Below are 13,989 nucleotides of genomic sequence, written 5' to 3'. Positions count from 1 at the left end.
GCATTTGTGTTTGTGTGGTGATGGAGACTTGGGGGGCACTCACCTCTCATTGTGAGGTTTACTTGCTGCATGTGGGTTCTTCAAGTATTGTTTAAAGCGAAGTTCAAACGCTTGTCCAATGCTGTTAATAACACAACGGGCCAAATCATCAAAACACTCCAAAATATGGCATGCTAAAAGAGAGTGCAAGAAAGACAAGATTCACTTTCATTGCCTGTGAAATGATTGTTGAAGAAGTTTTAAGAAGTTAAAAACTCATTTTGCATAACCTAGGCACTCATTGGCACTGTATATTTCATTTTATATTGTTTTAAGAAACAGCCTTAATACTCGTCCTAGATATGAAATATAAGCACTAATTTGTTCACAGTATTTACTTCTATATTTGATGTTCATATAGATAATTGAGGAGGATCATGAAATAATCTCGTCTATCATGGTCAAAGACCAGGACTTCGTGTCGCTCCTGATTATACTCTGTCATAGCATCACACACTCTCCAGTCTGCCTCACTACTGATGTTGTGCTTCTTCCATAAGCACAAGAAACAAACATAGTGTTTGAAAACTGCCTAATTTGACAATCTATAATCCAGGGACAAGAATCGAGTTAATGGCCATAATGAGCACAATTACATCTATTGTTGGAATGCAGAGTGTAAATGAAATTGCTGATAATCCAAAAAACTATTACCTCTTTGATTCACTGGGTCTTTGGCTACATAGGCAACGTAATTGCTTGTGTCCTAAAATATAAGAGAGTCAACACTTAGAACGTGTGGCACAAAGTTCAACATGATTGCAGTACTACGCAAACAATGAGGCTGTTTGCACACACACCCAGAAATGTGTGCACACCCAGAAATGTGTGTGCACCCAGAATTGTGTGCACACCCAGAAATGTGTGCACATCCAGTAATGTGTGAAAATTTTGTATTGTGTGCATACCCAGTAATGTGTGCACATCCAGAATTGTGTGCACACCCAGTAATTAGTGCACATCCAGAATTGTGTGCAATTCCAGAAACATTTGCACACCCAGAATTGTGTTCACACCAGGTAATGTGTGCACACTCTGTAATGTGTGCACACCCAGAAGTGTGTGCTCACCAAGAACTGAGTGCATACCGAGAAATGTATGCATACCAGGTAATGTGTGCGCACCAGAAATATGTGTACATCCAGAAGTATGTGTACACCCAGAAATGTGTGCACACCCAGAAATGTGTGCACATCCAGAAGTATGTGCACACCCAGTAATGTGTGCACACCCAGAAGTATATGCACACCCAGAAATGTGTGCACACCCAGAAATGTGTGCACACCCAGTAATGTGTGCACACCCAGAAATGTGTGCACACCAGAATTGCTTCACTCCAGGTTAACCATGCACAGTTTTTTCAGGAATTGCAGCTCTCTTCCCCACCCCTCCTACCCCTCCACCCCTCCCATATCTCTCAGGCACTATCAGGCTGGGGAACATATAGCAACTCTGCCAGTATCTAAAGAGAAAGCTGACATGATGATTCACAGGGGAACCATGGTATGGCAAAGCAGGACACTGCAGCTGACAAAACCTCTCCTGTTCATCGTGCCAGTACATTCTCAGAGCTCTCTGAAATTATTTTGAGTACAAGAGGAGCTTCAAAATAATGACTGCACACTTCAGTTACATAAAACCAAACTAAATGACAAGAATTTGTGTGTGATGATAAATAAATGACTGCAATTTATATAACATCTTTACAGTTTTACACCCAGAGGGGAAGAAATAGCTCATTGACTGAGTCTATGTGGGTAGAACTCAAAAATTAGAAAGGTGCCATCACTCTGATGGGTTTATTCTATAGACCCCCGAATAGCCATAGGGACACTGAGGAGCAGATATACAGGCAGATTATGGAAACGAGCAAAAACAACAGGGTTATCATTGTGGGTGACTTCAACTTCCCCAACATACACTGAGAATTCCTTAGTGCAAAAGGTTTTGATGGAGCAGAATCTGTTAGGTCTGTCCAAGTGGGTTTCTTGAAGCAGTATGTGGGTAGTCCAACTGGAGGGGAGGTTATACTGGGGAATGAGCCTGGTCAGGTGACTGACCTTTCAATGGGTGAACACTTGGGAAACAGTGATCACAACCCCTTAATCTTTAAGTTACCTATGAATAAGGATACAAGCGGACATTGCAGGCAATTATTAAATTGGGGGAGGGCAAATTATTAGGGCATCAGACAGGAGCTAGGGAGAATTAATTGGGAAGAGGTGCATTTGGGCAAATCCACCTCTGACATGTGGAGGTTGTTTACAGATCAGTTGCACAGAGTTCAGGACTGGTTTCTTCCAGTAAGAGGGAAGGACAAGGATAGCAAGGTATGAGAACCTTGGAAGATGAGACAGGTAGTTAACTTAGTTAAGAAGAAGAAAGAAGCATATGTAAGGCTTAGGAAGCTGGAATCATACAGTGTGCTTGAGGACTATAAAGGAGCCAAAAGGGACTTTGGAGAGCTAGAAGCGGTCATGAAAAGTCCTTGGCGAATAGGATTAAAGAGAATCCCAAAACCTTCGACACAAGAGGGTAACCAGGGAGAAGGTAGGCCTGCTCAGGGATAAAGGAGGAAAGTTGTGCTTCGAGGCAGAGGATGTGGATGAGATCCCAAATGAGCACTTTGCATTGGTATTTAACATGAAGGATGCAGAGGATTGTGACATCAGAGTTTAGCATGTTAAGCTGCTAGGGTATTTCGAGATTAGGAAGAGATACTGTTAGGTCTCTTGAAAAACATTAAGGTGGATGAGTCACCAGGGTCTGATGGGATATACCCCAGGTTATTGAGAGAAATGAGAGATGCGATTGTTGGGGCCTTGACCAATATCTTGGTGTCTTCGCCAGCCACAGATGTGGTGTCAGAGAACTGGTAGGTCGCTAATGTTGTTCCTATGTTCAAGAAGGGAAATAGAGACAATCCTGGCAATTATAGACTGGTAAGTTTCACGTCAGTGGTAGGGAAACTAATGGAGAGGATTCTTAGGGATAAGATTTATGAGCATTTGGAGAAGCATGATCTAATCAGGGACAGTTAGCGTGGCTTTGTGCTGGGCAGATCATGTCTGACTAACCTAAATGCATTTTTCAAGGAGGTGACGAAGGTGATTGATGAAGGTAGAGCAGTGGTGTTGTATACGTGGATTTTAGTAAGGCATTCGACAAGGTCCCACATGGTAAGATCATCCAGAGAATTAGGATGCATGGGATTTGATTAGATCCAAAATTAGCTTGCCCACTGAAGACAGAGGGTGGTGGTGGATGGACCTTATTCTGAATGGAGGTCTGTGACTAGTGGTGTTCCACAGGGATCCGTACTGGGACCTTTATTGTTTGTCATATATAGATATGTATGGTAGAGTGGGTGAGTAAGTTTGCAGATGACACAGATTGGTGGTGTTGTGAATTGCACAGAAGGTTGCCAAAGGATACAGTAGGATATAGATCAGTTGAACATATGGGCGGAGGAATGGCTGATGGAGTTTAATCCAGGCAAGTGTGAGGTGCTACACTTTGGGAAATAAAACATAAAGGGAGAGTACACATTTAACGGCAGGGTCCTTAACAGGTCGATGAACAGTGGGATCTTATGGTCTAGATACATGGCTTCCGAAAAGTGGCTGCACAGGTTTGATAAGGTGTTAAAGAAGGCATATGATGAGCTGGCCTTCATTAGTTGAGGCATTGAGGTCAAGAGCCAGGAGGCTTTGTTAAAGCTTTAAAAACTCTGGTTAGGCCACATTTAGAGTGTTGTGTTCAGTTCTGGTCACCTCATTATAGGAAGGATGTGGAGGCTCTGGAGAGGGTGCAGATGAGGTTTACCAGGATGCTGCATAGTTTGGAGGATATGTGCTATGAGGAGAGGTTGGACAAGCTGGGGCTGTGTTCTCTAGAATGGCGGAGGCTGAGGGGAGATTTGATAGAAGTTTATAAAATTATGTGAAACAGCTAGTATCTTTTTCCCAGGATCGAAATGTCTGGGACCAGAGAGCATGTACTTGAGGTGAGGGGGAGAAATTACAAAGGAGATGTGTGAGGCAAGTTTTTACACAGAGTGTGATGGGGGCCTGGAATGCACTGCCAGGGGTGGTGGTGGAGGCAGAAGGCAGAGGAGCATTTAAAAGGCTCTTAAATAGGCACATGAATATGAGGAGAAGGGAGGGATATGGTCAATGTGCGGGGAAGAGGGATTCGATTAATTAGGAGTCATTGGTTTAATTAGTTTGGCACAACGTCGTGGGCTGAAGGCCCTGTCCTGTGCCGTACTGTTCTATATTCTAACTGTAGATGCTGTCAAAGCAAAATGAGGATGTAGAAGTCATAAATCAAAATGACAGAAAAACCCATTGCTGCTGGATACCTGAAATAAAACCAGAAGATGCTGGAAGCATCCAGCTGGTTGCAGTCTCAGTACCAGAACTGGCCGTTCATCCACTGTACTGGCTCTATGTTCCTCTCTCCTGTTGCCAGTCCTTACAGCCCTGCGTTTTGCAGTTTTTATGTTACTTTGCTTGTGTTTTCTGTCTGTAACTGTCTTCATCCTAAGCTTAATTCTTTCCCTCTTGTTATCCCTCTCTCACTGCCTTTATCAACCACATTCCTTCCTCAATAATTATCCCCATGGCAACCCTATCAGATATTCCCTTTGGTTCATTCTTCTCTTCCCACCTTCTCTGCAATTTAAAAAACTTCTATGTTTTCTCTCTTTTCCAGTTCTGACCAAGAGTTTACAATTTGAAATGTTAACTCCATTTCTCCCTTCACAGATGCTACCTCACTCATCGAGTGTTTCCATCATCTTCTATTTTTTATTCATGAACAATAACAAGTAATATTAACCAAATGACCAATTGAAGCAAATTTATTGGAACAAATGTTCCTGTAAGTGTGCTTGAAAACACAAACCACTTGTAAAATCTTTCCTTTGACAATCAAAATGAAATGATGAAAAAACAACAAGATGCTGGAGGAACTCAGCAGGCCAGGCAGCATCTGTGGAGAAAAATAGATGGTCAATGTTTCGGGTCAGGACCCTTCTAAAGGTCCCGACCTGCTGAGTTCCTTCAGCATCTTGTTGTTTTTTCATGTAGATTCCAGCATCTGCAGTCCCTTGTTTCTCTAGTCTTGCTTAATTCATTCGTTGGGATACTGTTGTGGGGATATGAAGTTTTTGGACTACTAATCAATGGTCTGTTCTAACATGTTCAATAAATGCCACACTGATAGCTGAGATATTTAAATTTGATTTACTTACACAATCTGAAATTGAGAAGAAACAATATTAGTTCAAGTAATAGTGACCATGAAACTATCCAACTATAAAAAAAAACTGTCTGCTTCATCAAGACTCTTCAGGGAAAAGAGTGTTTCATCTATACTCAATCTGGCCAGAGTGACTCCAGCAGCAAGTGCTGTGGCCTCATTGAGTATAGATTGATTAGTAGTCCAAAAACATCATATCCCCACTGCAGTATCCCAACAAACTAACTGCATTGATTATTGCCCTTATTACTGTTATTGGTAAATTGGTTTCTTATTGTTTCATGTAGCGAGTACAGTGAAAACCTTCATTGTGCACAGCATCCATACAGATCATCTTGTTACAAGAGTGCTCTGAAGTAGTACAGAGGAAAACAATAACAGAATGCAGAATAAAGTGCTTCAGCAAAAAAAAATTAACCTCTACCTGGAATGATTTATATGGATTGAGACTCTAGTCAGGAAAAAGAAGGTATATGTTAGGTTGAGGTAGTCAGGAACAAGTGAATCCCTCGACCAGTATGATACGTGTAGGAGTACACTTAGGAGGAACATCAGGAGGGCAAAAATAGGGCATGAGATACATCTGCCAGACATCCCAAGAGATTTGACAGATATATTAAGAGTAACCTTAATGCATGGACTTGAACTCCAAGGTCTGTCAGTTCCTCAACATTCCTTAGTGCCCTACCATTGATTGTATATGTCTGACCCCTATTTGACCTACAAAAGTCCATCACTTTGCACTGATCCAGATTAAGTTCCATCTGCCAACACTCTGCTCAACTTTCCATCTGGCTTCGGCGTGCAGGGTGGAGTGGCCTCAGGTGTTGGGAGTGAGAGCAGATCTATAAAAAGGCTTCAGTGAGAAGGCACAGGTAAAAACAGCTAAAGTTTTATTTTGTTGTTGACCCATAGTCCTTGATTCACTGCAGTCAGGATGGCAGTCAGGGCAGTGGAATGTTCCTTCTGTAAGATGTGGGAAGTCAGGGAACCTCATGGTCTCCCTGATGACAACGTCTGTGGGAAGTGCACCCAGCTGCAGGTCCTGATGGTCTGGGTCAAGGAACTGGAGGTGCAGTTGGACATACTCAGGATCATCCGGGAGGCTGAGGCTTTCACAGATGAGGGTTTTAGTGAGGCACAGGCTTCAGAGAGATGGGTGACCACCAGGAGAAGTAAAGCAGTCAATGCAGGGATCCCCTGTGGCCATTCCCCTCACTTTGGATACTGTTGAGGGGGATGTTCCTTCAGGGGCTGGCAGCAGTCATCAGGTCTCTGGCACTGGGACCGGCTCTGAGGTTCAGAGGGAAAGGGTGCAGTCAGCCAGGGCGATAGTGATAGGAGACTCGATGGTCAGAGGGACAGACAGGGGATTCTGTGGCCGCACAAGAGATGCCAGGATGGTGTGTTGCCTCCCGGGTGCCAGGGTCAAGAACGTCTCTGAGCAGTTGCAGAACATTCTCGAGGAGGAGGGCGAACAGCCAGGTGTTGTTGGTGCAAATGACACAGGTCGAACAAGAGATGAGGTCCTGCAGAATGAGTACAGGGAGTTCGGTAAGAAGTTAAGAAGCCAGAACTTGAGGGGAGTGATCTCCGGATCACTCCCGGTGCCACGTACCAGTGAGTCCAGCAATAGAAGGACAAGCCAGATGAATTTGTGGCTGAGGAGTTGGTGCAGGGGGGCAGGGATTCAGGTTCTTGGATCATTATGATCTCTTCTGGGGTAGAGGCGACCCGTACAAGAGGGACGGGATGAACTTCAACCAGAGAGGGATCAATATCTGAGCGGGAAATTTGCTTTTGCCACCAGGGTGGGTGTAAACTAGATTGGCTGGGGGGTGGGACTCGAGAGAGTGAAGTCAGTGAGATGACAGGGGTAGGTGCAGCAACCAATGGGTGCAGAGTGTAAGCAATCAGGGTGGTCATGTTCACAGCGACAGGGCAGACAGGACCACTGCTTTAAGTTGCATCTATTTCAATGCACGTAGCTTAACAGGTAGGGCGGACAAACTGAGGGCGTGGATTGTCTCTGGGGACTGGGATATTGTGGCCATAACAGAAACGTGGCCGAGAGAAGGGCAGGACCGGCAGCTCAAATGTTCTGGGATACAAATGCTTTAAGCGTGACAGAGGACCAGGTACGAGTGGAGGGGGTGTTGCCTTTATGATAAAGGAGGACATGACAGCAGTGCTTAGAGAGGAGATTCTTGAGGGATCATCTAACAAGGCCATTTGGGTAGAACTTAGAAATAAGAAAGGGATGGTCACCTTGTTAGGGTGATATTGTAGACTCCCCCAATAGTCAGCGAGAACCTGAGGAGCCGATGTGTCGAGAAGTTGCATGTAGTTGTGAGAACAGTAGGGACATGCAAGTGGGAGATTTTAATTTTCCTTGTATTGACTGAGCAGAGTGCAAAGGGCCTGGATGGGGTGGAATTTGTGCGATGTGTCCAAGACGTTTTCTTCACACAAGATCTGGAGGAACTTACTGGAGAAGGAGCAATACTGGACCTCCTCCTGGGGAACGAGATGGGCTAAGTAACTGAGGTAACAGTTGGGGAGCACTTTGGGTCCAGTGACCACAATTCTATTAGTTTTAAAATACATATGGAAAAAGATAGAACAGGTCCACAGGTTAAAGTCCTGAACTGGAAGCAGGGCCAACTCTGAGGACATTGGGCAGGATCTTGCTGGGGTCGACTGGGTGACTCTATTTAAAGGCAAAGGAACAGTTGGCAAGTGGGACGCTTTTAAAAGGGTCACAGCGAGTGTCCAGGGGCAGCATGTTCCTGATAGGGTGAAGGGTAGACATACCAAGTTCAGCGAACCCTGGCTGACGAGAGATACCGAGGTGCTGGTCAGGAAAAAGAAGGAAGCCTACATCACATTTAGGCAGCTGGGTACGAATGAATCCCTCGACGAATATAAAAAGTTTAAGACCAGGTTTAAGAATGAAATTAGGAGGGCAAAAAGAGGGTATGAGATGGATTTGGCAGGCAGGGTTCAAGATAATCCCAAGAGGTTCTTCAGTTACATTAACAGTAAAAGGGTGACTAAGGAGAGACTAAGTCATCTTAAAGACCATCAGGGCTGCCTAAGTGTGAAGCCGCAGGAGATGGCTGAGATTTTTAATGTCTATTTCTCCTTGGTGTTTACTGAGGAGAATATCATGGGTGACAAAGAAATGTGGGTAATAAGTGGTGAGGTCTTGGATCATATGGATATTATGAGGTATTTGAAGCCTAGAAGTGCATTACGGTGGGCAAATCCCCAGGGCCTGACCAAGTGCACCCCCAGAACTTATGGGAGACCAGGGAAGAAATCACGGAGGCCCTTGTAGAGATATTTGCTTTGTGTTAACCAATGGGGGAAGTTCCAGGAGACCGGAGGGTGGCTAATGTTGTTCCATTGTTGAAGAAGGGTGGCAAGGACAGGCCAGGAAACAACAGGCCGGTGAGCCTGACTTCAGTTGTAGGGAAGTAACCGGAGGGAATTCTGAGGGACAAGATCTACCATCACTTGGATGGTCAATGCCTGATCAGGAATAGTCAGTACGGTTTTGTGTGTGGGAGGTCATGTCTGATGAGTCTTTTAGAGATTTTCAAAGAGGTAACTAAGGGGATGGATGAAGGTAGGGCAGTGGATGTTGTCTATATGGACTTTGGTAAGGCCTTTGACAAGGTCCCACGTGGCCAGCTGATCTGGAAGGTTAGGTCCATGGGATTCAGGGGGAGCTGGCGAGGTGGATTCAGAATTGGCTCGATGATAGGAAGCAGAGGACGATAGTTGAAGGTCGATTCTCTGACTGGAGGCCTGTGACTAGTGGGGTGCCCCAGGGGTCAGTGTTGGGACCTCTTATTTATTATGTATGTAAATGATTTGGATATGAATGTACGTGGCACGATTAGCAAGTTTGCTGACAATACTAAATTAGGGGGTCTCGTTGATAGTGAAGCAGGTTACAATGAATTACGAAGAGATCGCGATCAGTCAGGGAGATTGGCTGAGAAATGGCAAATGGATTTCAACTGAGATAAGTATGTGGTGATGCAACTTGGACAGTCAAACCAGGGTAGGACTTGTACAGTGAATGACAGGGCACTGATGAGTGTTATGGAACAGAGGGACCAGGGAGCACAAGTGTACAGTTCACTGAAAGCGACTACACAAGTAGACAGGATGGTGAAGAAGGCGTTTAACACACTGGTCTTCATCAGTCAGGGCATCAAGTTTAGGAGCAGGGACATTAAGTTGCAGTTATGCAAGTCATTGGTGAGGCCACAATTGGAGTATTGTGTACAGTTTTTGTCACCCTGTTATCTGAAAGACATCCTCAAGCTGGAGAGAGTGCCTAGACTAGAGGGCCTGAGTCATAGGGAGAGGTTGGCCATGCTGGACCTTTATTTCTTGGAGGGTAGGAGAATGAGGGGTGACCTCACAGAAGTTTATAAAATCATGAAGGGAATGGATAAGGTGGACGGTCATAGTCTTTTCTCCAGGGTTGGGGAGTCCAAAACTGGAGGGCGCAGATACAAGCTAAGAGGGGAGAGATTTAAAAGACCTGAGAGGTAACTTCTTTACCCAGAGGGTGGTGAGTACCTGGTACGAGCTGCCAGAGGAGGTGGTCAAGGCAAGTATAATTGCAACATTTTAAGAGGCATTTGGATAGGTACATGGAGGGGAGGGGCTTGGAGGGTTATGGGCTGAATGTGGGCAACTGGGGCTAGCAGGGAGGATGCAGTGGTCGGTATGGACCGGTTGGGCCGAAGGGCCTGTTTTCCTGCTGTATTACTCTCTGACTCTATGATCCATCTCCTGCTGTAGCCTTGGACAAGCTTCTTTGCTATCCACAACATCACCTATTCTCAAGTCATCCTTATGCTTACTAATCACACCTCCTCAATGTATATCTAAGTTGTTAGTATACATCACGAACAACAGGGGTCCCAGCACCAATCCCTTGGTTACAGGCTACCAATCAGAAAAGCATCATATCATCAACATTGTCACAGTGTATTAAAAGCAAAACAAAAAGCTGGGGATACTCTGATGTCGAGCAGCATCTGTGGAGAGAGAACTAGAAGGAACACTTCACGTCTGAAATGATGTCTCTGAGTATCCCCAGTCCTTATGCATTATCTCAGGTTTTCATCATCTGCAGCCTTTTACTTTTCAATTATTGTCATGAGCTGAGAGGACAGCCGGCCAATGCAATGGCCTTAGTGGCATTCGTTAGTCTCGCGAGACCATGGATCTGCGCATGGAGAGTCTTGCTTCAGTTGGTAGTGGTAGAGCAGTGTCTGTTGTGACTGTAGAGGCCTACACGTGAGTGACAGTCTCGGCCGCAGTGACTGCACTTGAAGGCGCTGTCCTCCTGTGTTGCTTTGGTGCTGTTTTTCCTGCGAGGGCGCTTTTCTTCAGCAGCTCACCTCAGCTTCTCTTCTCCTCGTTTCAGACCTCTGTAATGTTCCAGCCTCCAGCGAGAGCGGTCGCTTGCAATTTCTTCCCACCTCTTGACATTCATGTTCAGTGACTTCATATCTCTTTTACAGACATCTTTGAAGCGAAGATGGGGCTGTCCTTGCGCTCTCTTGCCAGAGGCCAACTCCCCATACAGCAGGTCTTTCGGGATCCTCTCATCTGGCATGCGATGTACGTGGCCCAGCCAACAGAGACGACATTGTTGAAGCAGGGTGAAGAGGCTGGGTATCTGAGCGCGGGTCAGGACCTCGTTGTTGGTGACTCTGTCAGTCCACTTGATGTCCAGGATGTCCACTTGATGTTCTGAAGAGTATACAAATCAGTGAATCAAGAGAAAATCTTGCAACCATCTGCAGCTTCCAAATGTTGCACCAATCATGTGTTACTTCTGTCCTTGGGAACAGGAGCATTAAAATACTCTCAGTGAACACAAGAGGTCAGATGCTGCAAATTTGGATAATGTAAGTGGAGAGTACTTCTCCATAGATCGATGTTCTCCAAAAGCTTACAGGAAGTAATTGTGTGAGTCCTGTCATTTGGGTTCAAGTCCTGGACCATCAGGTAATGTTGATAAGGAAGGAAGTCCTGGCCTCCTCAATTCAGGGTCCTAGAACACCAAAGAGTGGGGTAATATCTTTTGTGAACCTGTGTTTTTTTGTATACACGTTCATTGATTTTTTTTTAGTGGCTCTGTTCTCAAGGACTAAAACTTCATATCATTGCCATCGTATGTGGAGAAGCGAAACCTACAAGTGGGGGAGGGAGCCAAAGGAAGCATCCAATGAGGAGGAAGATGGAGCTGCCTCATCTTCTTGGGATCACCAGAGCAGGCTTCAACTCTCTGGTTAAGACTTACTTCAATGTTCAAAGCCCATGAAGAATTTTGTGCAAGTGATGTTAGTGTGGACATAGTACTGTATGTGTTTGGCAACACTACATATGTCGAGCAACCTCCTCAGATATGCACATCATTTGCATAGAGGATCCACATCAAAACATCCATGTGCTCCCAGCACACCAAGTCCCCTCCCAACAGGGTTTCAAAAAGTGGTTTTGATGAAAGAATAAAAATGTTGCATTATTTAGTGGAATTTCTAGTGCTGTGTTTTTTTGTGAATGGATGTATTTCCAATTTATTGATAGCGGAGCAAAATTGCAGACCACCAACATAATCCACATTTTTCCACATCTTCTCTATATTCTCAAGCACCAGAACCAAACTGCTTTTCTTTCAAATTAGCTGTACTTGATAACTGCCAGCTATCAAGCTTTTATTAAAGTCTTTTGAAACAATTTCATACAAGTTAAATCACAGGAGTCCAGTTATAAACACTGTTAAGAATTAGAAGTTCAGAAGTTTATACTTGTATTTCAATCGCTTGTTTCTGGCTGTAGTTCATTTGCAATAACAGATGTGACAGTGGTTCCATCACAGGTTTGCTATTCCTTGCCCTTCATACACAGCGGAGAGCAGGCAAGTGAGAAAGGATAGCAACATGCATCTGGAATCCATCAAATGGCAAACCCATTTCCAATGAATTTGTACAAAATATATCTGTTCATTTTTATTAGAAAAGTTTCTACTACCCATGGTGCCCAGCTCCTTCAGCTATGCAATGAAACAATCTGAAACAAGCTGATGCACTCACTGGATCTCCTCCAGAGGCAAAAGAAACCGACTGCATGTGGTGGTTGGCAATGAACTGTAAAACAAAGAGCACTTGTTAACTTCCAGTTGGAGTTCTGAAATCTGAAATGTTTCTAGTTTCAGGTCGACACCAAATCTAACATATACATTCAAAATGGAGTAAGACTGAGTAAAGGTTTTCATTCTATTGTTGGGCTGTGGGTATATCAGTAACTGTGGTACTGAGCACCTGGAGTTTCATTTTCCATCAATAACAATGGCAGGAAATTAGAAAATGAAAGACTAAGAAACTAATAACAATTTAAAAATTACCATTATCATTCTTGAGGAGGAATGAGGTTGGATAATGAGGAAGTTGTAACCCTGACATATTTCAGGAGCAGAGATTTGATTTCAGATTTATCTTTCTTCCATTCAGCTGGGGTCATTGGGAAGGGTTCAGGAGAGAGAAACCGGGTTGCCGGTACCTTATATCAGAATTCATTGAGTCTGGGTATGATGCCCTTGCCTGAGGTGACATCCTGCAGTCTGTGTTCTCTTTTCAGGACCGTGTTGCAAGCTTTTTCGTCTTCAAATAACTGTACCTATTGGTTATTTTCTTCATTTTTCTGTAAGTTTCCTACCATCCCACCTTTACCTCTGGTCTTTCCTGATCTTAAAAAAATCATGATATACTTCTGTTATTTTAATATATTTTCAGTGGCAAAGGTAACATTTTCTGTCCATTTGGTCATCTACCATGAATTTCCTCCTTGTGATTGAATCTAGCTGTTACAGTAAGTTCTAGCATTTTTGCTATTTATGCATCAGGAATTCCCGGAACAATTTTCAACATTTCGTATTTTGTTTTCAATAAAGTAAGTTTGAAAGCAAGTCTAAATCCCCTTGACCTTCAACTTTGACTCACAAAAGTTTGGTTTAATCTAATGAAATGCCATCACAGCATCCAAAACATTGACACTGAGAATTATGTGACTTTGATTTTAAGTGGTAGCTGAGCCCAGGCTGGGCCATTTGTAAAGATCTATGCACAGCCGATATAAGATTGTGTTGTTTTTAGAAAACTAGACAGTGAATTTTATTTCAAGTGTTATGCAAACATAAGTGCAAAAAGACATTTTTAGTTTATTTACATTTATACACAACAGTGGTGCAGTTGTAGCTGATTCACAGTGATTTCCTCTATGAATATTTGCCACCTCTTGTGACGGTCACTCATTTGAGTTATTTTTACTGTATTTTACCCTTTTACTGTCATTTACCCTTGAAATATAGAATTGCAGTATAAAACCTTGTTTTTGGGTAAGGAGATGACGTAATTATCTGTAGAATACAGATGTGTGATGTATGGCAATGTTTTCTTAATTCTCGTGCAACTCCCCCATGCCGACCACGGTGCCCACCCAGCTCGTCCCAATTTCCTGCATTCGGCCCATATCCCTCTAAGCCCCGCCCCTCTATCCACCTATCCAAGTGCTTTTTAAATGATACTATTGTACCTGCCTCACCCACTTCCTCTGGCAGCTCGTTCCATATACTCACCACTCTCTGTGCGA

The 13,989-nt window shown here is 43.9% G+C and overlaps 1 protein-coding gene across 3 annotated transcripts in view; it reads right to left on the bottom strand.

Annotated features, from left to right (window-relative positions):
* The window catches only part of LOC127583969 (SHC-transforming protein 1-like), a 247,755-nt gene that overhangs the window by 34,215 nt on the left and 199,551 nt on the right, over positions 1 to 13,989 (bottom strand). For all 3 annotated transcript variants that reach the window (XM_052040440.1, XM_052040438.1, XM_052040441.1), the window contains 3 exons: positions 12,435 to 12,488; positions 694 to 745; positions 44 to 173 (listed from right to left, as the gene is read on the bottom strand). In XM_052040440.1, coding sequence (XP_051896400.1) covers positions 44 to 173; positions 694 to 745; positions 12,435 to 12,488 — 236 coding nt within the window. The remainder of the gene's footprint in view (positions 1 to 43; positions 174 to 693; positions 746 to 12,434; positions 12,489 to 13,989) is intronic.

The sequence above is a fragment of the Pristis pectinata genome, chromosome 28 (genome assembly GCF_009764475.1).
Source record: "Pristis pectinata isolate sPriPec2 chromosome 28, sPriPec2.1.pri, whole genome shotgun sequence".
In the NCBI taxonomy this organism is placed as follows: Eukaryota; Metazoa; Chordata; class Chondrichthyes; order Rhinopristiformes; family Pristidae; genus Pristis; species Pristis pectinata.
This window is presented reverse-complemented; position numbering and strand designations above follow the sequence as displayed.